The 22412-nt window shown below is 40.2% G+C and overlaps 1 protein-coding gene and 1 pseudogene across 1 annotated transcript; one reads left to right on the top strand and one right to left on the bottom strand.

The window, feature by feature from the left end:
* Positions 1–1123: 1123 nt before the first annotated feature.
* On the top strand, positions 1124–20740 carry LOC149107544 (uncharacterized). Its single transcript, XM_089295152.1, has 3 exons — positions 1124–1202; positions 2972–6590; positions 19562–20740. The coding sequence occupies exons 1-2, from the start codon at positions 1193–1195 to the stop codon at positions 6586–6588; spliced, it is 3627 nt and encodes a 1208-aa protein (XP_089151278.1). The 5' UTR covers positions 1124–1192; the 3' UTR covers positions 6589–6590; positions 19562–20740.
* Positions 10122–11163, bottom strand: LOC149107545 (uncharacterized; annotated as a pseudogene).
* Positions 20741–22412: the final 1672 nt, after the last annotated feature.

The following is a 22412-nucleotide window of genomic DNA, read 5'->3' as shown; positions in this document are numbered from 1 at the left end:
TCGGGCGGAACCCCCCCGTATAGGCTATTATAGGGAGTACACTCCCCCCCCCCACGGGTACATGGTAAGTTACCAGTTTGCCACTGACTGTTCTTAAAGTTGTTCTTTATCAACACGCTTCGTTTAGTCCTTACAACTTCATCAGTTGAAACTGAAAGTTTTTTTATTATATAGACACGAGTGTTTTACTGGAAAATACACCACTCGTAAAATTCATACGAAACTACATCCGGGACTCGGATGACGTATTTTCCATATCCTTGTGAAGATATTGATGACTTCACTGATATCATGTTTGAACCTTAAACTGTACTTAAATTTGTTGGTGTATGATCGAAACATCTTCGAATCGTCCTCGAAAGTCTTCGGCAATCTTCAGTAATCTTCCACATTTTCGGAAATTGTTCGGAAGGAGAATCTTTGATCGGAAATCTTCAGAAATTGGTCGGAAATCTTCGGAAAATCGTCCAAAACGTCGTTATTAGTATGTCTATATGATAAACAAAATAATGCATAGTTCCTTTTTAGATATGGAATATCTCTTCTCGTCTTCTCTTCTCTTTTCTTCTCAAAAAGACAGGTCGTTAAACGAACGCGCTTAGAAACTTAGAAATGTAGTGCGCGACTCACGTGCGCTATGTTTTCTTTTATGTTTTAGACGTAACCTTCCAAGGGCGCTCGTATATTGAATCACGTGTAAAACTTTTCAGTTTCATCTGAAGAAGGTCTAAGCACTAACTGAAACGTCTTGAAGTCACATCTTAAGAACAGTCAGTGACAAACCAGAAACTTAAAGTGTCATCTCCTGACTACAATTACTTAATGTTTAAATACGTGTTTACATCATGAAGAAGAGTTTTTTAGTAAGAATCGTACCCGCCCACTCCTCCTCGAGTCATTTTTTACCGGTAATTTATCTGAAAAAAAGTTTTCCTTTCTTACCAAGTTCTTGCTCATGCTCTATAATTATGTCCTTATTAATCATATTTCTGGTTTTTAAATGATCTTCTGCAAAGATGACGCCCAGACAAACATTTCGTTTCTTTTGTTTCCACTTGGCACGTCAGATGCTGCAAAACTGAAATGGTTCTAAGGATGGATAATTTATGCGAGGAACACAGTTATAAGCATTAAAACACAGACGCACCTCTACAGTTTTTGTTTGGAAGAACGAACGGCTGAACACAGGCTAATGCGCAACGGTAAGTTATTCGTTATCTTGTTTAAAAGAATGTATTATTTAGGCTTCCACTGATAACATTTAACATATTATTCGAGATATCACAAAAACCTCCTCAAATTATGTAATGCTTTGTCGGGTCAAGGCGCGGAGTTCCCGGATTTAAAATCTCTGCTAATACAAATCTGCTCGCAGTCTATTAGCGATTTGCCCTAGGAAATGCTACATGACCCGCCCGACCAGTTCTTCGGATTCCCTACGTTCAGGCTTACGAATAGACTACAATGATCAAGAACGCAGCTTTATAGTTAGTTGACAAAGAAACTGCCCACCTTCCGACAGCAAGTAGAACTTTAAATCGTACCATGATACTACAAATAAATGTTCTTTACCGTGTACATGTACTGCATGGCTTTGCTGTACGACCTATACAGAAGTCAGTTTTAGGATGTTCTGTACAAGCAACATCAATTACCGATCAAACTCGAACTCATTCGTTGTTATAAAGCTTGATTTAAATCCATGGATACTTCTCTCGATTTTTTAATGATACTTTTTTCTCGGAGTTGCGAGAGATACGCCGACTGTTCCAGTTTCGACTTTTCCCAGTGCAAACTTCAATGTGGTAAGAAAAACTAATCTCTCATTTATTTCAACCAGTCCAAATTAAACTCGAGACTCGCTCGGTAATTGATTTTGTTTGATTGATAACATGGGTGTCCATGGCCCATCAAGCTAGGCAATTTACGCGTACCACGTTACCCTGCTGGGGGAATGCATGAGGCAATGAGTATAACAAGGAATAGATCTGAAAAGGTTGATTTTGTGACCTGTAGCTATCAATGCGTATTTCGGGCTTCTTGAGCTACTTTTAGCTTCTGAGGGAGAGTTCAAAGAAGACTGAATCGCGATTCACTGTTTTTCATTCCGTATCCTGGCATTAATTATAAAAGAATCCCGCATTCCACTTGCCATAGAGTGCAAATCATTTTTAAACCTGAAGGTGGTTACATTCCGTATCTCGGCGTTGCATGGTTTAAACCCATCTCGCCTACGCGCCAAACGCATGCATTTGTGATACAATCATATGTTTTCTTGTAATTTCGCCGGAGATACTCAAATGTTTCGTTGGTTCCTTGCACTTTTCAAAGGGAACAAAAATCGACGTAAGAAGCTAATCTTATATTGTTTGCCTTGTTAGTTAAAAAAGACATCTTTGCGATATTCTTAATATTACATAGCGTAGTTAAATTGAAGAAATTGTCTTCCAAGTTTTTCACTCAAATGCCGAAGCATTTTTGAGCGTATTTCAAGCTCAATTGACCCAATCACTCTGATCTGGACATTATTGGAAAGATCTTTTTCTCTTGCATAACTTTAATATAAGTAATGCCAATTATGGTAAAAGGTGATGGCGTCGGAAGTGGAACAAAGGACAATAATCGTCAAGGTCGGTTTCGGCCGGCACAGGAGGCAAGATAATTAAAGTGTGCTCACAGCACTGATTCTTTCTATTCACGGTCGATAACACATTCAGTAAAGAACGAGGGGATTTACGATTTCTTCAGGTTATTTTCTTTATAATGGAAAGGTTTGATAAAGTCTGAACAGGAGGTAAAAAGCTTCTAGTCTGAGTCGAGCCAACGTGTCCAATCCTGCATAAAACGGCTAGCCAGGAACCCATAGCAGGTTTACCTCCAGCATTATTTATACACGTAGGTGGAGAGAAGTACCAAAGTATGTTATTTTGCACTATATATAGAGCTTGAGTGGTATATTATCTTTTCACAGGGCTTATAGAAGACGACGAAATGAACAATCTAGAAGACGTTTTTCAAGTCATCTGTGTTGGCTTGGCTATTGCAACTTTCCTTCTCAACACCGTTCGGGGTGTAAAAGCTATAGAGGTCTGCAAAGAATGTTTGATTTTCGTAAATAATGTGGTGCCGAAAAAAAAGGAGGAGCAGTTTGTTAAATTAGTTAGCACTGCTATCTATAAAACAATCTTCATGGCGTATTGTCTTATCTCTGATTACACAAATGCCATAAAATACGGCGGGCAACTTCTTGACATTTACCTAGAGCGTGGAAAAACAGGCGAAGACGAAGGCATTCTATTATTAGAACTAGCCATGATCTATGAAAAACAATTTAAATATGTAGAGGCAGGAAAACTTTATGAGAAAGCGATCAATGTAATGAGAGAAATTGGTAACAGGAGAGGGCAAGCAGTCGCTTACGGAAACTTAGGAGTTGTGTTTGAATCTCTTGGTGAACACGATAAAGCTATAAAATATCTTGGGAAAGCACTTGCGATCAGAATGGAAATTCGTGACAGAGGAGGAGAAGCAAGCTGCTACGGAAACTTAGGAACTGTGTTTCTATCTCGTGGTGAATATCACAAAGCTAAAGAGTATCTTGAGAGAGCACTTGCGATCCAAATTGAAATTGGTGACAGAGCAGGAGAAGCAAGCTGTCACGGAAACTTAGGAACCGTGTTTATGTCTCTTGGAGAGTATCACAAAGCTAAAGACTATACTGAGAAAGCACTTGCGATCAGAATTGAAATTGGTGACAAACAAGGAGAAGCGGCAGATTACGGGAACTTAGGGGCTAACTTTAAATCTCTTGGAGAATATGACAAAGCTAAAGAGTATCTTGAGAAAGCACTTACGATCAAAATTGAAATTGGTGACAGAGCAGGAGAAACAAGCTGCTACGGAAACTTAGGAACTGTGTTTCTATCTCGTGGTGAATATCACAAAGCTAAAGAATATATTGAGAAAGCACTTGCGATCAAAATTGAAATTGGTGACAGAGCAGGAGAAGCAAGCTGTCACGGAAACTTAGGAACCGTGTTTATGTCTCTTGGAGAGTATCACAAAGCTAAAGAATATACTGAGAAAGCACTTGCGATCAGAATTGAAATTGGTGACAAACAAGGAGAAGCGGCAGATTACGGGAACTTAGGGGCTAACTTTAAATCTCTTGGAGAATATGACAAAGCTAAAGAGTATCTTGAGAAAGCACTTGCGATCAGAATTGAAATTGGTGACAGAGCAGGAGAAGCAGGCTGTTACGGAAACTTAGGAACTGTGTTTCTATCTCGTGGTGAATATCACAAAGCTAAAGAATATATTGAGAAAGCACTTGCGATCAAAATTGAAATTGGTGACAGAGCAGGAGAAGCAAGATGTTACGGAAACTTAGAAACCGTGTTTATGTCTCTTGGAGAGTATCACAAAGCTAAAGAATATACTGAGAAAGCACTTGCAATCAGAATTGAAATTGGTGACAGAGAAGGAGAAGCAACAGATTTCGCGAATTTAGGAAACATTTTTCAATCTCGTGGTGAATATGACAAAGCTATAGAATATCTTGAGAGAGCACTTGCAACCGAGAAAGAAATTGGTGACAAAAAAGGAGAAGCAAGCTGTTACGGAAACTTAGGAACTGTGTTTCAACAGGCTCAGGAATATGGCAGAGCTAAAGAATATCATGCCAAAGCACTTGCGATCAGGAGTAAAATTGGTGACAGAAAAGGAGAAGCAAGAGGTTACATGAACTTCGGAACTAAGTTTCTATTTCGTGGTGAATACGAGAAAGCTAAAGACAATCTTGACAAAGCACTTGCAATCACAGTTGAAATTGACGACAGAGCAGGAGAAGCAGGCTGTTACGTAAACTTAGGATCTGTGTTTCAATCTCTGGGTGAATATGAAAAAGCTAAAGAATATTTTAAGAAAGGACTTGTAATAAGTAAAGAAATTGGTGACAGAAAAGGAGAAGCAGCAGAATACTTCAACTTAGGATCATTGTTTAGTTCCATTGGGGAGCCCGTCGTTGCTGAAGGTTATCTCGAGAAGGCACTTTCAATTAATCAAGATATTGGACACCTAGACGAAGAGTTTGCATGCCTTTGTGAACTTACAGTCGTGAAGATAGCCCAAGAAAAGATCCAGGAAGCATTTGACTATCTGGTCTTGAGCATGGAAAAAAGCGAAAGTTTGCGTGCTTTTCTAAGAGATAACGATCAATTTAAAATATCGCTCTCAGATATTCGCAGCTTTCCTTATCGGCATCTTGCTGCCTTCCTTATTGTTGGGGACAAACCTGACAAAGCCCTTTATGCTGTGGAGCTGGCACGCGCTAGGGCCTTGGCAGAGCTGATGGCAAAACGGTACTCTGTTGAAAGGCAAATCTCTACTGATCCGCAAACTTGGGTTGGCATAGAGAATATTGTGAAACAAGAAAGCAACTGTTCTTGTCTGTATATCTCTAATTACGATAACGCAATGTTTTTGTGGATTATCAAAACAAGCGGAGTCATGCATTTTCGAACAATAACAGTAAATGAAAGCGACAACGCTGCAGGATCATCTGACAGCTTGGAAGAGTTTTTTGCTGAAAGCTTCCGCAGCTTTGGTATTTTATCCGAAGAGGATTGCGAAGATCGATCTTTAAATGATATTGAGCCAAAACCAGATGTCTCTCATGAGGAGGAGCTCGCAACTTTGCGACAAGGAAGGGGTGAGGATGATCCCGAACTGAATCTAATCTTGTTCTACAATATGATCATCGCTCCTGTGGCCGACTTACTTGAGGGGTCCGAGATCATCATTGTTCCTGATCCCTGCTTGTGCCATGTTCCATTTCCAGCTTTACTTGATGACAGTGGAAAGTACTTATCAGACACGTTTAGGATTCGCATTGTTCCTTCCTTGACCACTCTCAAATGCATCCAGGACAGTCCTACTGACTATCACAGTCAGTGTGGTGTTCTGATAGTCGGTGATCCTGAGGTTGGTAGAGTGCGTTACAATAGTCGTCGTACAACTTTCAAACCATTGCCCTTTGCAAGAAAGGAGGCAGAGATGATTGGGCGACTGCTGGGTGTTCAGCCTTTGTTAGGAGAGAAAGCAACCAAGCAGGCGGTGCTTGAAATGCTACATTCAGCAGGTCTGATACATTTTGCCGCACATGGTGATGCCGAAAGAGGAGAAATTGTCCTCTGTCCTGGGTGGTCTACTAAGAAGTTTCCTACAGAAGAAGAGTACCTTTTGACAATGTCTGACATTTCAGAAGTTCAGCTGCGAGCCAAACTTGTTGTACTTAGCTGTTGTCACAGTGGACGTGGCAAGATCAGAGCCGAGGGAGTTATTGGAATTGCTCGAGCGTTCTTAGGGTCCGGTGCACGCTCAGTGTTAGTGGCATTGTGGGCCCTTGATGACAAAGCAACAGAGCAGTTCATGAGTCGTTTCTACGAGCATCTTGTTGGTGGAGAGAGTGCCAGTGAATCTCTTCACGAGGCCATGAAATGGATGCGGAGTAACGGCTGGTCTGAAGTGAGGCAGTGGGCACCATTTATGTTGATTGGAGATAACGTGTCATTTAAGTTTGGAAAATAAGGGTAAGTTTTCAGATAAGATAACAATAATTTTATCATTCTTGTGTTTTTAAGCCAGTATCCTTTAACTTGCATTTCATTAGAAGTAGCAAGATCCCGCCAAATCCTACCAATTCTGTTTGAAGATTGCTTCAACTATTTGAGAATGTCTTTTAAGGTATCATGGTAGGTGGATTGACAGTGTTTGGAAATCGCGCTCTTACGCAGGCGATTTGAGAGAAAACCCAATCAACCTATATATTTTCTGAAAGCGTAATAGTTATAGAACACAATCATATCTTTGAAATTTTCTAAATTTTATTGTCGCAGTGATATTAAAAGAAATACACAGAAACACTGCTTCGCTTAAACTGGTTCGCTTCCGCGCGTGAATTATCGGAGCGAAGCGATCAACATCGGAAATATTTTCTCACACATCACCCTCAAAAAGGGTGTCTGCGATTTTCTGATGTAGTTTGGTTTTTTTTTTGTACACCCTCCTAAAGTTTCATGTTTTCAACGCGGACGTTTCCTTCTACTAAAGAGGCCATAACTTTGAAACGGAAGCGGAATTAAACAAAACTCGAAACCCTTTTTCGAAGGAGGTATCCTGGAACATACCTGCCGATTTTCAGCCAAATCCGTAGGAAGACGCGCGTAAACGAACTAAAAATGTTCATCCTTGTATGCAGTTTATTTTATCGAGAAAAAGACGAAAAACCTTTTATGAGATTGGTATGATTAGGTGTTAAAAATCCCCTCCGCACTGACAGATGTCGGCGTGGGTCAGTTTACTACAACAGTGGCTTATGACAACTTGAAATAAACAGACGTCTAAAATTCTGGCGCGGAAACCAGTCGTAGTGAAATCGTCCGAGAAGCGACAAACTACCAAGAGCTTTATACAGGTTTGTCTTTAAGAGCAATCGTCCCAAAATTTCGCCTAGAGGTATGCAAAATGAAAAAATCGAAAATCCCCAAACTTTGCCAGAATATAAGTCTGGATGAACTATTTCTAGAAAAAATACTTAAGGTTCGATTAGATTGTTATTTTACGCGAACGGCGACAAAATCGGTTTGGCGGCTCTCACATCAGTTTCACCAGCTCCAAACAATGCATTATTTGAGCTTCGCTTAAAAATAAGCAAAACGGTAAATCTGGCCATTGAATATCTTAATGAAAAGAACACATATTTACGAACAGTCTGAAATGTTATTTGTCCGATTCCATCGCAAACTGAATTTTTGGGCGATTTTTGCTTTTCTTCAATATTTCACTCATTTCGGCGGCCAAAAAAAAAGCAGAATTGAGAGGGTAAAATAGCACTTTGGTACATGACATGGAGTTACGTCAAGTTAATCCAGCGAAAGAACAGGGTTTCTTCTTCAAATAGCTGAAATAAAATTTTTGGGCTACTTAAAATGCGAAATTTTAGGGCGCCAGACAAAGGTGACACAAAGGACAAAACACGCTATTCCTTGTCACGCAACTAGAAGTGAAAAATCAACAAAGCGCTCGTGGAAAAGACAATAAGCCAGTTTTTTGGCGAAAAATCGTTGCTATTCCGAATAAAAAGCTACTTTCTATCAATATTTGTCCTGTCTGCTGCTCAGGTTGCCTGAAATTTAAACTTTTAGCGATTATTTTTCGAAGCAAAATACAAAATCCTCAAGTTTTGAACGGCCGAGGACGGATACAATTTGTAAATTGTAACAAACCGTAAAATCGATACTTTGTCGTATTTATACTTCAATTTGAGTATTGTAGTTAATCTGTGCATACCATTTATCAGCGCCAAGCATGAACTGCATGTGTATTGGCTTCACAAGTTGTTTCCGTTAACTGCCGACCACTGCAAACAGTGAGAATTGCGTGACAGACTGCTGAAGGCCAACGCACCTTGCACGTGTTCCACAGTCCACCCTCTATTGTCCCTACTAAACAATCACCCTTGGGGATATGGATTTTGGGACTTCGACTACCGGCCGCCTAAGAAGGGTGGCCGTTTAATAGGTCACCGCTTAATAGGGGTTCGATTTGTAATGTAATTAAAAGAAGTAGTTGTTATACCTCCTTTATTCTTAGTACAATTTTGTTCCGAACCCCAATACTTGAATAGTTTTTTCCTATTTTTGTTTAATAATTATTTCACAAGATACGTCTACCCCTACTCCAGCGCGCTGGGCCTGTTAATCGTGAATATCTTGACAAATTTGGTGGCTATAGACTATTAGCATGAAACTCGAGGTTGTTTTGTAGCCAAACTAGTGTGAAAAACTAAAACTAAACGACGGAGGCATGGGTGATGGGTCTGTCGATCCTAATCGATGCATGTAACATGTGATGACTCTGATCGACGTAAAGACCCAGTAGGGATAAATAGTCTCACATCGATGTAAACAAAAATTTAAGACAGTTATGCACACGAACATGACCTCACGAGCTCTTCAATTAATTGAACATACGGCTTTTTTAGCTTTAGTGGAATATTGTCAATTTCCACTTCAAAGTGGCTGCATATTATGCGCAAAATAGGGACGCTGGGCTTGGTTAGCTTATTTCTTGAGGACAGTTCACAGAGATTGTATGTATCGTAAGTGATCGGGTCGATCAGCCGACACTCTTCAAGAATGTGCGCACGGGCGGAGGAATACGCATCTTGCTCTGCAACAGCTTGACCGTCAGACTCGTCTGCAGCGTCGTGACTTTCTTGCCTGAATTTCGCCGCCATTCTTGAAAAATAAGATTTTATTTCTGTGGGGCTAGGAATTCATCTACAGTGAATCTGCCGCTCCCGTCTTCATGTTTTGTATGTCTCATATCTTGAGCCACCTGTGCGGGGTCTGCTTTGAATCCTGTCTGTTCTCTATTTTAAATTTCTCGTCTAGGTAGGCCTTCTGCGCGCTTAGCACTGAAACGGGCAGCCTTCTTCGTAGATCGCAATCCCCAGCCCTGCGGTAACGCCTGAACACTTTGCTCTGAAAGCTCAGAACCGGCAATAAATGGCCGTGCGCTTGATGCTTCCTGTAGTTTTTCAGCGTAAATAATCTTTGCCTTGTCGAGAAGCGAGTGTCTTTCCTCTACAAATTTGTACTTGCCATAATGCATATGCCGCTCCAGGTTACAATGGCGCTGAAAAGTACTCACGCATCCTTCAACTGGACAGGAAAAAAGACCACCGTGCTCGTTGTCAGCGGATGCAATGTTTTGCTCTCCTTGAACGGTGTTTTCTGGATTGTCTTCAACAGGAGACCGCGTGTTGTCAAACAAAGAGACGTTTTGGAAGTCTCCAGGAGAAAAGGAACTCTCGGGGAATACTGCATCCTTCACTGAACCCGTTTGGACTAAGGAAAAGAGAGCATAAAAAATAACTAACTTATAGTACAAGACACGAGATTTTGTTGCAGTTTGTGGCAATGACATTTGAAATAAAAGCGCCATCAGTAATAAGGGTATAAACCGAACCTAAGATTCTTCGATTAATTACATTAGCGGTAACCCTGATATACTACGGGCAGCCCTTACTTAGTCCGTCGAGCGTGCCTCGAAAAAAAAAGCGCGCGAGAAAATAGAAATTTGGTAAAAGTAAGCAAAAAATATTTTTTTGCCTTGTAACTGAGACCATGGTATGGTTTTTCCTTCTCCCACATCAAATGCTTTCCATACAGTCAGACATTCCTCTCCATAATGGAAATTATTTAAGTTGCTCGCTCCTTCCAGTTTCCCCTGCAACGAGATTGAATGCTGCTTTGTGGAATCAATCAAGGTAACTCGGGCAACTCTGACACCACCATGAGATAGAATAGCTCGTTTTAGATCATCCGCAGAGACTACATCATGGCCTTCATTAATGTAGCGAAGAAGATGTGCTTTGATCGTTGCTGTTCTTCTGTCGCATGGACCCTGACCGCCTTGTGGGTCGCTGAATTTCACTCTCTCAACTTTGTTATCAGTCGTTTCTTTCATAAGTCGGCAAGCAGCTAACATGGTAAAGCTGTTGTAACACCCGGCGTTGTAATCTCCGGATGTTCTTTCTTGAGTTCTTGGAGTGTGTGTCGTATGATGCAGACCACCACGTTGCTGTCTTGACTGCAATTCTCGACTATGTGAGCAAACGCTTGGTGCTGCAGCTTGTCAGCAATCTTACGGGCAACAACACTAGTGCGCCAAGAAATCCCTCTTTCGGCAAACCAATCAGCTTGCGTTTCCCTGTAGTTTTGTGGCAGGAACTTCATGGCCCAGTCCTGTGTGATGAGAATTGAAGACGTTTCCAGGTTTTCCAGAAGATTCGTTCTTGACTTGTCCTGCTGAATTGATCTCAACTGGTGAGCCGTCCATGATTCAATTGCCTGATAGGCTTGTTGAAGTGTGTACATCAAGTCATCGCGGTCTCAACTCGGAGGATCTTAATGAAGACTCAGTTTCCATCATTATGGATTCCAGCTGGTCACAAGAAGGACAGTACTTCTCATGGGAATGGTCACACGCCACATGGAGGCAGTCCTCTCTAGGATCACTTAGAGCGTGCGTTTCAACCACCTATATACCTTATATCTGCGTAGAGGGTTTCATAACTGATCCGCGAAATTCTGTACATCTGACTGGTAATCCTTTCTTGAAAAAATGTTCCTTTTCGCTTTTGCTAATGAGGCAAATCAATCAAGAGATCATTTTCTCTTGGGGAAATATAATTCACTTGTCACTAGAAACCCCCAACCTCCAACCCGGGAAAACATGGGGTAGGGTAGGGCTTTGTGTAGGCTTTGACTCTCTGCCCTTCTCAAGGGTGTGGGGGATAATTAATTTTTTTTCCCTTTGCATTCCCAGAGAGGCGGGGGATTAGTATTACATTTTTGCCTTTGCTTTACCCGATGGGGTTCGGGACCAGAATACTTTAGTCTAATGCCGTGTCCAAGCAGGGAGGAGTAACAGAAAGGTCACATAACAAATCGGTACGAAAGGGGTCTGGGACGAGAGCCTGGTAACGTGGATCATCTTCACCTTGTGATAGTGAGTTTATTTGCATGCAATTAAAGTATAATCCTCATCCTACCTCTTCTTTTGCTAGCTAGTATTAGTAGTGTCCAGTGACAGGTGCGTGCATGACTCGGGGAAAAACCGAAGCAAAACTACAAGGCATTGCCTTACTTCAGTAACCATCTCGACTTATTTCATTGTTTACCCCTTGCATAACCTCTAAACAATTTGTGAGAAATATTGACAAGAGAAGGAGATCTGCCTCCGTTTGCAAAGTGAATCAAAGCAGTCGAAAAACTTCAACTGACTCTTGATGTTTCTTCCGCACCTTTCTATCGTTTCACACACAGCATTTGCCGGGTTGGAACTACTGCATCCACACACCCCTCTAACAAGTTCAGAGTAGCCACAGGTTGCCATTTCTTAACGTGCATCATGCAACTGTACAAACGCGGTACAGATTATCGACTCTGACGTAATCTGATTATGTGTTGGTGGGCGGTTTTAAGCGTTTATTTGTGGATATCGAAAGCAAAATTAAAGTGTTCGTGTCAGTCATTGTGTGCTAAGTACTTGAGTAATACTTAAGTACTTTGTGTTACGTGCCCGTGCAATTGTGGCCTGGCCGCCTGTCACGCAAACTTTAGTGTTTGAACATTTCGCGAGCAGCGGGGTACAGTTAACGGAAACAACTTGTGAAGCCAATACACATGCAGTCCATGCTTGACGCTGATAAATGGTATGCACAGATTAACTACAATACTCAAATTGAAGTATAAATACGACAAAGTATCGATTTTACGGTTTGTTACAATTTACAAATTGTATCCGTCCTCGGCCGTTCAAAACTTGAGGATTTTGTATTTTGCTTCGAAAAATAATCGCTAAAAGTTTAAATTTCAGGCAACCTGAGCAGCAGACAGGACAAATATTGATAGAAAGTAGCTTTTTATTCGGAATAGCAACGATTTTTCGCCAAAAAACTGGCTTATTGTCTTTTCCACGAGCGCTTCGTTGATTTTTCACTTCTAGTTGCGTGACAAGGAATAGCGTGTTCTGTCCTTTGTGCCACCTTTGTCTGGCGCCCTAAAATTTCGCATTTTAAGTAGCCCAAAAATTTTATTTCAGCTATTTGAAGAAGAAACCCTGTTCTTTCGCTGGATTAACTTGACGTAACTCCATGTCATGTACCAAGGTGCTATTTTACCCTCTCAATTCTGCTTTTTTTTTGGCCGCCGAAATGAGTGAAATATTGAAGAAAAGCAAAAATCGCCCAAAAATTCAGTTTGCGATGGAATCGGACAAATAACATTTCAGACTGTTCGTAAATATGTGTTCTTTTCATTAAGATATTCAATGGCCAGATTTACCGTTTTGTTTATTTTTAAGCGAAGCTCAAATAATGCATTGTTTGGAGCTGGTGAAACTGATGTGAGAGCCGCTAATCCGATTTTGTCGCCGTTCGCGTAAAACAAAAATCTAATCGAACTTAAAGTATTTTTTCTAGAAATAGTTCATCCAGACCTATATTCTGGCAAAGTTTGGGGATTTTCGATTTTTTCATTTTGCATATCTCTAGGCGAAATTTTGGGACGATTGCTCTTAAGCTGGCGTGATTTCTTTTACTTAAAAGATTTCGTCGGCGGCATTGGTATTATGTTGCTCCAGTTTAGGCTTCTTCGTTCTCGAGACATGTTTTGAAACCATGTCTCGTGAAGGCAAAAGAGGAAATCTCGAGGTCTACATCTGCGCTTGACTCTCTCATTGTGGGAAACGCGGAATCGCGTCCGTTCTCCAGCAATTTCGTGCGACGATTACTTGTTGTAGTTTGTCCTTCAGCTTCATTGGCGGGAGTTGTGTCCTCGAGTTCCTTCAACATTTTTCTTGGTTTAATACAGTGCTACCGTGGGTCGCTAAGAGCCAAATACCTTGTTCGACGAATTCGCTTTACACGTGACAACTTGCGGTGAATTTTATTTAGAGGTGTCAATGCGCCGTAAGGGGTTAATGCTATTCAAATATAGCTTTTTCTCCTTACCTTAGAAAGTAAAATAGCTTTTTTCCCATTCATTTTGCAAAATATTTATTTCAGTCTTCTCAATTTGAACAGCAAATAAAAAAAACAAAAAAAAAAAACACCGATTTTTCGCATTTTTCGTAAAATTGACCTACCATGATACCTTAATATGAACTAATTTAATTTGGAGGGCGTACAATGCACTGTCAGAAAAGTTCTTTGTAAATGAAAGGAGTTTTCACCATGTGATAAACTCTCGACTGAATCAAGCTTCTGATGGTTGGATTTCAGCAGCCAGGCCTATGTATTCCAGTAAAAAAGGTTGGCCAATGATGGAAGGCGACGTGGTACCTTTTCAAAGTCGGTTAAAAACGCAAAGATATGAACTTCATTCAAATACTTTTTTAATCAATAGTTCATCAGTGTTTACACTAAAATCGTCTGTAATAGTGAAATATTCTGTTGGATTAAGACCAAAATAAGACTTAGAAACTTAAGTCGGGCAATTTTGCGTCCTATCCTTTAGTGCTGCCAGATTCAGAAACTGTTTTTTTAACGGTACAATGGAATATAGGTTTGTCAACTCTATTGACCAATCAGAGCGCGCGTAGTATCTCTGATATTTTACAAAATTCGATAGCAACCATTGGCGTATTTCTCAGTGCTATAAAATCACGTTAGTTTGTTAATCCATGGCCAATAGGCACTCTTTGTATTCTCTCGGACCGCGCCAAGTAAGACCCAAACCTTGGGTCTTACTTACTAAGGCGCAATACAAATAATAAATGTTATTGTTATTGTTATTGGTATCTTTTAGACCAGAATACGCCCTTTGCACGATCCGGTCACATGGTATAAAATCACACATGCTGGTGAGCAAGTTGCGCAGTGGGACTTCCAAAACAATGCAACTCGTAACAGTCCACCTGGACCTGCCTTTGTTTTGGAAGTCCCACTGTGCAACTTGCTCACCAGCATGTGTGATTTTGTACCATGTGACCGGATCGTGCAAAGGGCCTATTAGCTTCATACAACTGAGGAAGTAGCGTTTTTAATTCTCTATGCAGGCTTACTTGAGACTACTTTACCCCTGGGGGGGGGGGGGAGGGGGGGTAGACGAGGGTGCTTGTCGTGCCTTTTAAGAACAAATGTCACCGAAAACGAAGCAAAATTTGAATTTAGCGGCAGAAGTTGAAAAATCGATTTTCCTCTCTTTTCGTCCGCAAAAAGCCCTTAGGTAGATATGAAACGTTATATAGTCTTTTGGAGCTCGAAGCGCTTTAAATTCGAGAAAATCGAGGAAAACGATTTTCGCCTCGACGATCACCAAAATGACCGATCGCAAAGGCTTAAAATTAGTAATCTGAACTCAATTTGCGTTCGCGTGTTAAGAAGAACCAACACTTATCGATACTTTTTCTTGAAAGACAAAGTATTCAGCTATCCAAACCAGGTTAGAACTTAACTTGAGCGCCATTTGAGAATAAACACACAATTTTTTTAAAAAATCCCTCTCAGTTGCTAGGTCGAATTCCTAATTTACGAATAAAATTCAGAGATATTTTTCGACATGTGCCATAACTCCAAATTCCTTGAAACTTCGCCTTAAGGACACTTTTATGTTGTTGTAAAACATATATTAAAATCAGCTTGGGTTATTCTTCGGGTGCTTTTTGAGGCCCGGCTGAAAAACCCTGATTTTACCTGAAAGATCACGAAAAGTAAACAATGGACTTCTGCGCGTTGGTCTGAGGGCAAGCGGGTATAGGCATTTAAAGTCCTTGTATTATTAGTTCCTTGTACGTAACACTTTTATGTTGTTGTAAAACATGTCTCAAAATCAGCTTGGGTTATTCATCGAGTGGTTTTTAAGGTCATTCCTCACATTTGCATTGCGCATCCTTACTGCGCATAATTTATGGCGTCATTAGCGCGCGCTCGTGCACGCGCATATTGAAAACATGACGGATTTGCCTTGATATTGAGCTCTTTCAGTTGAAAAATGGCTCTAGCTCACCAACAAGCACGGGTACCCCAATTTTTTTTCCAGTCATTTTAATCAACTAATCATAAGCTTCGCGTGAGAAAAGACTGATCTAAATTCTATTGCTGAAAATTGAATAAATAAGAAAACTAGCAGATACACTGTGGTCTTTTCTATTTTGCAGTCGGTAACCACGTCAAGAAATTTAGTTCAAATTTTAATCAACGATTTAGCTTTTTGTCTGAATCAAACTTAAAATGTTTAGTTGTGTCCGACACAATGTATTGACTGTAGTTTAATGCGTTTTCTTATGAGTCTGGGCTCACAAAGATCTTACAATTACTGGGAATGCGTTTTTATAATAAGCATTAAATAATGCCAAAATGGGGCATTTTCAATGCCTCACTGCTCCTTAATGAGCATGGGCACCCCCCTTTTTTATTTCAAAATTGAAGTTATCATATGACAAATATTCAGTGGATAAAGTTTGAACAAAAATCTATTGTCACTTTTATTTCAGAGGAATTACCTTAACGCGCCGCTGATATAACCGGATTTTAACGAAAACATCAGTAAGAAGTAAACAATCGAATGCTTGCGTGTTTTTCTGAGGCCAAGAGAATCTGCTGAAGTAAAGCGGTTTAACTTCTGTCATCATGATATTTTCGTTCTGCAGGTCAATATGCTTCTGTTAAAGTAAAGTAAAATGATAACAGGAGTTCATTCATGCAAGGAATATTTCAATCTTTTACGTTAATTAGATTACTGACAAACGGACAATGTGTAGATTTCACAATCACGGCACCGCAATTCTAATCAATTCAACGTGGTTAACTGTGTACATGTATAAATGAAGTTACAGATGAGTTGCATTTACTTCAATTCACTATGGAAAACGGGTCTGCAAAGTAAATGCGAGCAGACACGTGTCCATTTAAAACTGGGAAGGTAGAACGGAAGGTATACTAACCTGCGCCGACAAAAACAACATCGATCACAAGAAAGATTTCCGCTGGCAATCCTGACATAGCAGCATTTATAAGTCTTGGGATTTTTATGCTATTCTTCTCTCCTTCGTGACCTCTTCGTGGAACGGATACCATGTTGGATAGCGGCAAACTGGTGTCACCCAACCTGTCTTTTCATATCACTGCCAAATAGGATTCGCTGACCTCACAGGCAGCCCAAGCTCTCTCTATGAACCACACAAGCAACACAATATGGAATCGAATTATAAGGGTTTATATGGGATTTTCTACAAGATATCCATGGAGGTAGTTAAAAGTGAAAATTCTCAATAAAAATGGCTTACCTTATTCCAGACGTGTGTTGTTCACTCCTGGTGTGGTTATTTTACCGATTGTACTTGATTTAAGCGACTTTTTTGAATTCCGCTTTTCCCTTTATAAAGAGAGGACAAGGCGAAACACCTCAGTCGGTACAGCCTGTCGAACGAAGTCAAAAATCCCAGGTTAAAATGTAGCCACGGCCACAAATCCACCGCAGAATTCAAGGGCAAAGGTTGATCTTTCATTTCAATCCTCTAGCCACACAATCGCAGCCCTGCGAGCGACGCCAGGCGGCTCTTCGTGTCCCCAGTGAAACGATAAAACTATGGAAGAGCTCCGTGTCGTTTGATCCGTGACCCAACGACCGTTGAAATCGGCTTGGTAACCTCGTCATGTTGGCAAACCAAGACTCGCGGGGGTACTAGACATGTGTGGTTCGTAGAGAGAACTTGGGCTGCCTGTGCTGACCTCTGACTTTCCTCGACAATCTCGTTCATCAGTTTATGCTCCGATAATGGAAGAATAACTGACCAGAGTCCACCCGCATTGCTTAGCAATTCATCTGATCCAAAAACAGAACAGTTCGTGTTTTTGAAACATACCAAAGGAGAGACGATAGAAACCTTTAAAAAAAGATCCGCATTTGCGAACTTCAGCCGTCCGACCTTCAATCGGCTATATATATGACGCGTCACGCGTTCCGAAAGCAAACGAAGTGTTAGCAAAAGTCTCAAAATTAATTTAGGGTAGAGCTTCGATCATTATATAGTTGCAGTATGTTTTACACGACGGAAAAAAAACAACAAAACAAAACAAAACAAAACAGAAAAAAATAGAAAGCAAAAAAAGAACAAGAGGACTGGGGATACATATCGTTTTTACATGCAGCGTGACGTCTAAAATAGAATTCTCTTGGGAAAATTCAACTTATACTGCCCTAGATGAAATTAATTAGCGTAAATGGATTTGGCGTGCTTAAATATTCTATCCTGCAGTCCAGCTAACTACTGCAAGCGGGTCTTTTAGTGAGTCATGGATTGCCAATCGTAGAAAGTCGAAACAAAGTGAAAACATTAGTAAAAAACACTTCGCTTTGGCGGGAAATATTTCTGACCGAACTTTTCATTGGAATTCGTACTCCGATTTGTTTGTAGCTTCCCAATTTTAACTAAACTATATATTGACAGAACTACAAAAGACTATTGGAAACATGTTTTACTTCGGAAATAAACGGCTGCCTTTTTGTAAAACAACGCACTCTGTGGGACATAGTAAATTCCACGGCCGGGAATGATACCGTGACTTGCAATCAAAATAAACAATGAAACTGAAGATTTCTTTACCAAATTTAACCTGTATTGCCAGTCCTGAAATGACTCTGAAATAACTTTTTGCGAACAAACTTGATAGGTTACAGAAAACGCAACTCTTTTAAGCTCTAATTCAGTAAATATCTCCTTTAGCGACTAGTTATCTTAAATTAATTATTGGAAGGTCGCGTAGTAAAACGTTTTGAACTTCCTGTTTCGCCTCGGTGTTAAATCGACATCTCGTCACAAATATCTGGCATTCGAAGCGATAAAACATACGCGGATTAAATAAAGTCACTTTGGCGTTGAGATTGCACTGTTTTACCGTTATATTACCGGCGCAAGCAAACAATTTGCTTATTACTACAAAGAACTCATAATATAAGGACTTGAATGCCTGTACTCGCTTGCCCTCAGACCAACGCCCAGAAGTCCATTGTTTAATTTTCGTGATCTTTTAGGTAAAATCGGGGTTTTTCAGCCGGGCCTCAAAAAGCACTCGAAAAATAACCCAAGCTGATTTTAATACATGTTTTACGAAAACATAAAGGTGCTCCAAAGGCGAAGTTTCAAGGAATTTGGAGTTATGGCACATGTCGAAAAATATCTGAATTTTATTTGTAAATAAGGAATTCGACCTAGTAACTGAGAGGGATTTTTTTAAAAAATTGTGTGTTTATTCTCAAATGGCGCTCAAGTCAAGTTCTAACCTGGGTTTGGATAGCTGAATACTTTGTCTTTCAAGAAAAAGTATCGATAAGTGTTGGTTCTTCTTTACACGCGAACGCAAATCAAGTTCAGATTACTAATTTTAAGCCTTTGCGATCGGTCATTTTGGTGATCGTCTAGGCGAGAATCGTTTTCCTCGATTTTCTCGAATTTAAAGCGCTTCGAGCTCCAAAAAGCTATATCGCGTTTCATATCTACCTAAGGGCTATTTGTGGACGAAAAGAGAGAAAAATCGATTTTTCAATTTCTGCCGCGCTATGTTTGCTAATTAGACAAATTCGCTCTCAAGGTTTAAAAAAGCGGTTTTGGTAGCTTTTAGGGTGTTTAGCCTCATACGTCGTACGGCGGGAGCTTTTGCAGTACTTATTAGGGATTTTGAGCCAAAAAAATACGAGTAGAAGGTATTCGAAGCAATCATCATTAACACTTAAAAATTATGAAAGTATCAGTTTATGTGTTGATTTAGAATGGGTTCCTCTTAGAGGTGAAAACATTCCAAGCCACGCCCACAAAATTGGACCTTGGTACCTCTTAGGGGTTCTTTTCAAAATTTCCAACAAGCACCCCCGTCCTTTTTATATAGGAGTCCACGCGGGACTTTACCCTGTTTACATGAAGGAAACCATTTCAGTTGGCGAGTGAATCTATTGCTTACTCACAGTAACTGGTTATTTTCCTGTTCTTACAGACACGTTGTGCATCAGCCTCGTACTTGGGTCTGACATTGAAATCCAAGATGGCCGCCAAGAGGCATTTTCGAAAAAGTTCCCCTCGACTTGTGTTCTGAGTACGAACAAGTTTGAGTCAAAGCGACATTTTAATTTTTGAGTGGAATAACTCCGTGACAAGACTTATTAATGCGATAGGCAAGTAGTAACAGGTGATCAGTGACTAAGTAAGTAGTCAGTGATAAGTGATCAAGTCCTGATTTCCCCTCACAAGACCATCAAGTTTAAAACAAACAGGTGACGAGAAGAACGAAAATCATCAACTAGGAGATATTGTCTTGATGAACTCTTAAATTCTCAGAGCTAACATCAACGGAAATGTATGGTAATACGAAGTGAGAAACGAAATTTTGAGCTTAGGACTGAACTGAAGATCACTGGCAAGAGGATTCAGCAAACTTAAGTTTTTCCATGAACCTTTTTGAAAACCTTGGGTGGTAAATATAAACTTAATAAGCATGTGGCTGATTTACATGGTAAAAAGTCGTCCCCGGAGGAACGGCTACCCTCATCCTCCTCAAACCAACCTGTACTTAGTGTTTATATCAGGGGAGTTTACTATTCTGACCGCAGCAGACATTGGCCACCTGGAGTTTGCTCATTCTCTCTATGTCACTATTTAACCCTGCTAGGGGTGGGTGGTGATATATGCTTCAAGCCTTTAAAATCAGTTGTGTTCCACAAAGGGGTACGCTGTTGCTCAAGAATTCTCATGTACTAAGTAAACGGTTCTCTGTTATTGATAAACCCTCCGACCATACAGAACTTTTCTCCTAATAGAAAAGTTCAGTGTTTAAGTTCAAGTTTATTTGTTGACACTTATTTCAATTACAATTAAAGGTTTTAGTAAACAGTAGTAAATAAACTAAGAAGTGCAAACAAAGTTCAGCTTCTCGGCCGCGCTTGTAAATAGTCAATTAGTATCTCTCTTGCGAGCTGAATTTCCCATGTTGTCTTCATTTGAAATATGTAACAATCACTTAGTTTAGTTCAAGGTTCTAAATGGGGTTAATCGTTAGGCATTGATCTATTTATTGTAATATTTCTTTCGTCGTTTTATATTTTACTTTTAAAGTTAATTATAAAAGGGCCAAGATAATTGGTCGAGCCTCCTTAAATAAAATGGGTTAATGTTTTTATTATCAGACGCTGTGATCACCACTTTCTCGTTTTTCATTGAACAACAGTCCCCAGTTCACTGTGTTAGTCATGCATCCCGGCATTCCATAGCGCATCTAGCAGATCAGTAAATACATGCCGGGAAGGAATGTATGATTTTTCAGGAGTTGGCGCACTCTGCGCATGCCTGTAAATCTTGTAAACAATTACAGAGTGAAGCAAATATGCCTCGATTGTGCATGATTCTTCAAAACAACGTATAAATTCAGCATCGGATGAGCAGCAATCTGAATCCAGATAATGGTTGTGTCTGTAACACTGAACAATACACCTACCAATACGCATGCACTACACTGTATGATATTACACGACACAGTTCTTATTATGATAACACTGTAATATCAAGAGGCGCTACCCGGTTGAGTAGTTAGAGGCCAGAATTCCTGAATTGAAATTCTTCCTAATTGCCACCAGCTGGATTTGCGTTTGATGATCCCGAACATCAATCTGCTGACTTCTCTAGTGCTTGTTGTTGAATTTTTCATTATAACTGCTGGTTACATCAAGAAAAGAAATGTCAGCGGCCATGTTGCGACGTCACTGCGCACATGTAACTTCACATGCTTCGTTACTTTTTATGCAGTTCTAGCAGACCTAACCAAATCTTTTGCGATGATAATTGTATTACACCTATAATATGACATAGTTTGAGGCTGGTTCAATTGAACACAAAAGAGATAGTGCAGGATCCGAAAAAGACGCTGTTGAAGAAAAGAAATAAAGACGCTGTTGAAAAAGAAAAAGAAAAAAAGACGCTGTTGAAAGTAAATAAGTTTTTTTTATCATTCAGGAGATAATATATCTGTGTTTGAAAGCTCATAAACAGTCCCTGACAAGGCGAGAAGAAACCTTTGTTTGATGTAGCGATTCTGCACAGGGCTTTTGCATAATAAAGGTTAAGCAGTTACAGCGTTTGAAAAAGCTAGCGTTAGTCAAGTCGCAGCGAAATAACTTGGAGATATTAAGATGTACAGGGAGATCAACCTATTCCATGGAAAATACTGGGCTATAGCTATCGGATGGTCTGTTCAGAAATTCCCATCATGGGTTTTATGTCAATTGCGTGAGTCGGATAGCGCCATGATGACTAAATAGGCGGCTTAAGCAACGACGACGGCGACGCCGAGGACCACATCGAGTCAAAAATCAATCTATATTTTACAGCGAAATTCGCTATTATCTTGATCTGTTCAGTACGCCAATGGCTCTGAAAACGTGCTCAGGCTAACCATGCAACCACAGCGTTCAATTTCAAATGGAATTACGAAAATTAGCCGTTGTCGTTCGCGTTCCTCAGACTACACAGAACTTGGTCATTTCATGTTGTTGTTGTTGTGCAGAGGACGGCAAAGAAATGTACAAAGATTTATAACGCACGTGCACAGCCATTGTTTTGCTCATCAAACCTTATGTTTGGTGACGTTCTCTTTGCCGTCGTCGTCGTGGTTTGCTTAAACACCCTAATATTTCAAGTAAACAAGTATCTTACCGTTTTTCGGATTAATTTCAAAGGATTTCTTAACTCGTGAATCGTCTAACATAGAATTCTACTACCTTAGCTCGCTATTAGTGCAGTGCTCTGCAATGAAAACTAATTTGTATATAAAATTAAGTCATGCTTGGCGCGCAAGC

The sequence above is a fragment of the Orbicella faveolata genome, unplaced genomic scaffold (genome assembly GCF_042242905.1).
Source record: "Orbicella faveolata isolate gen_17 unplaced genomic scaffold, um_ofav_v1 contig_26, whole genome shotgun sequence".
In the NCBI taxonomy this organism is placed as follows: Eukaryota; Metazoa; Cnidaria; class Anthozoa; order Scleractinia; family Merulinidae; genus Orbicella; species Orbicella faveolata.
The sequence above is the reverse complement of the archived record's forward strand: the minus strand, read 5'-3'. Positions and strand labels throughout refer to the sequence as shown.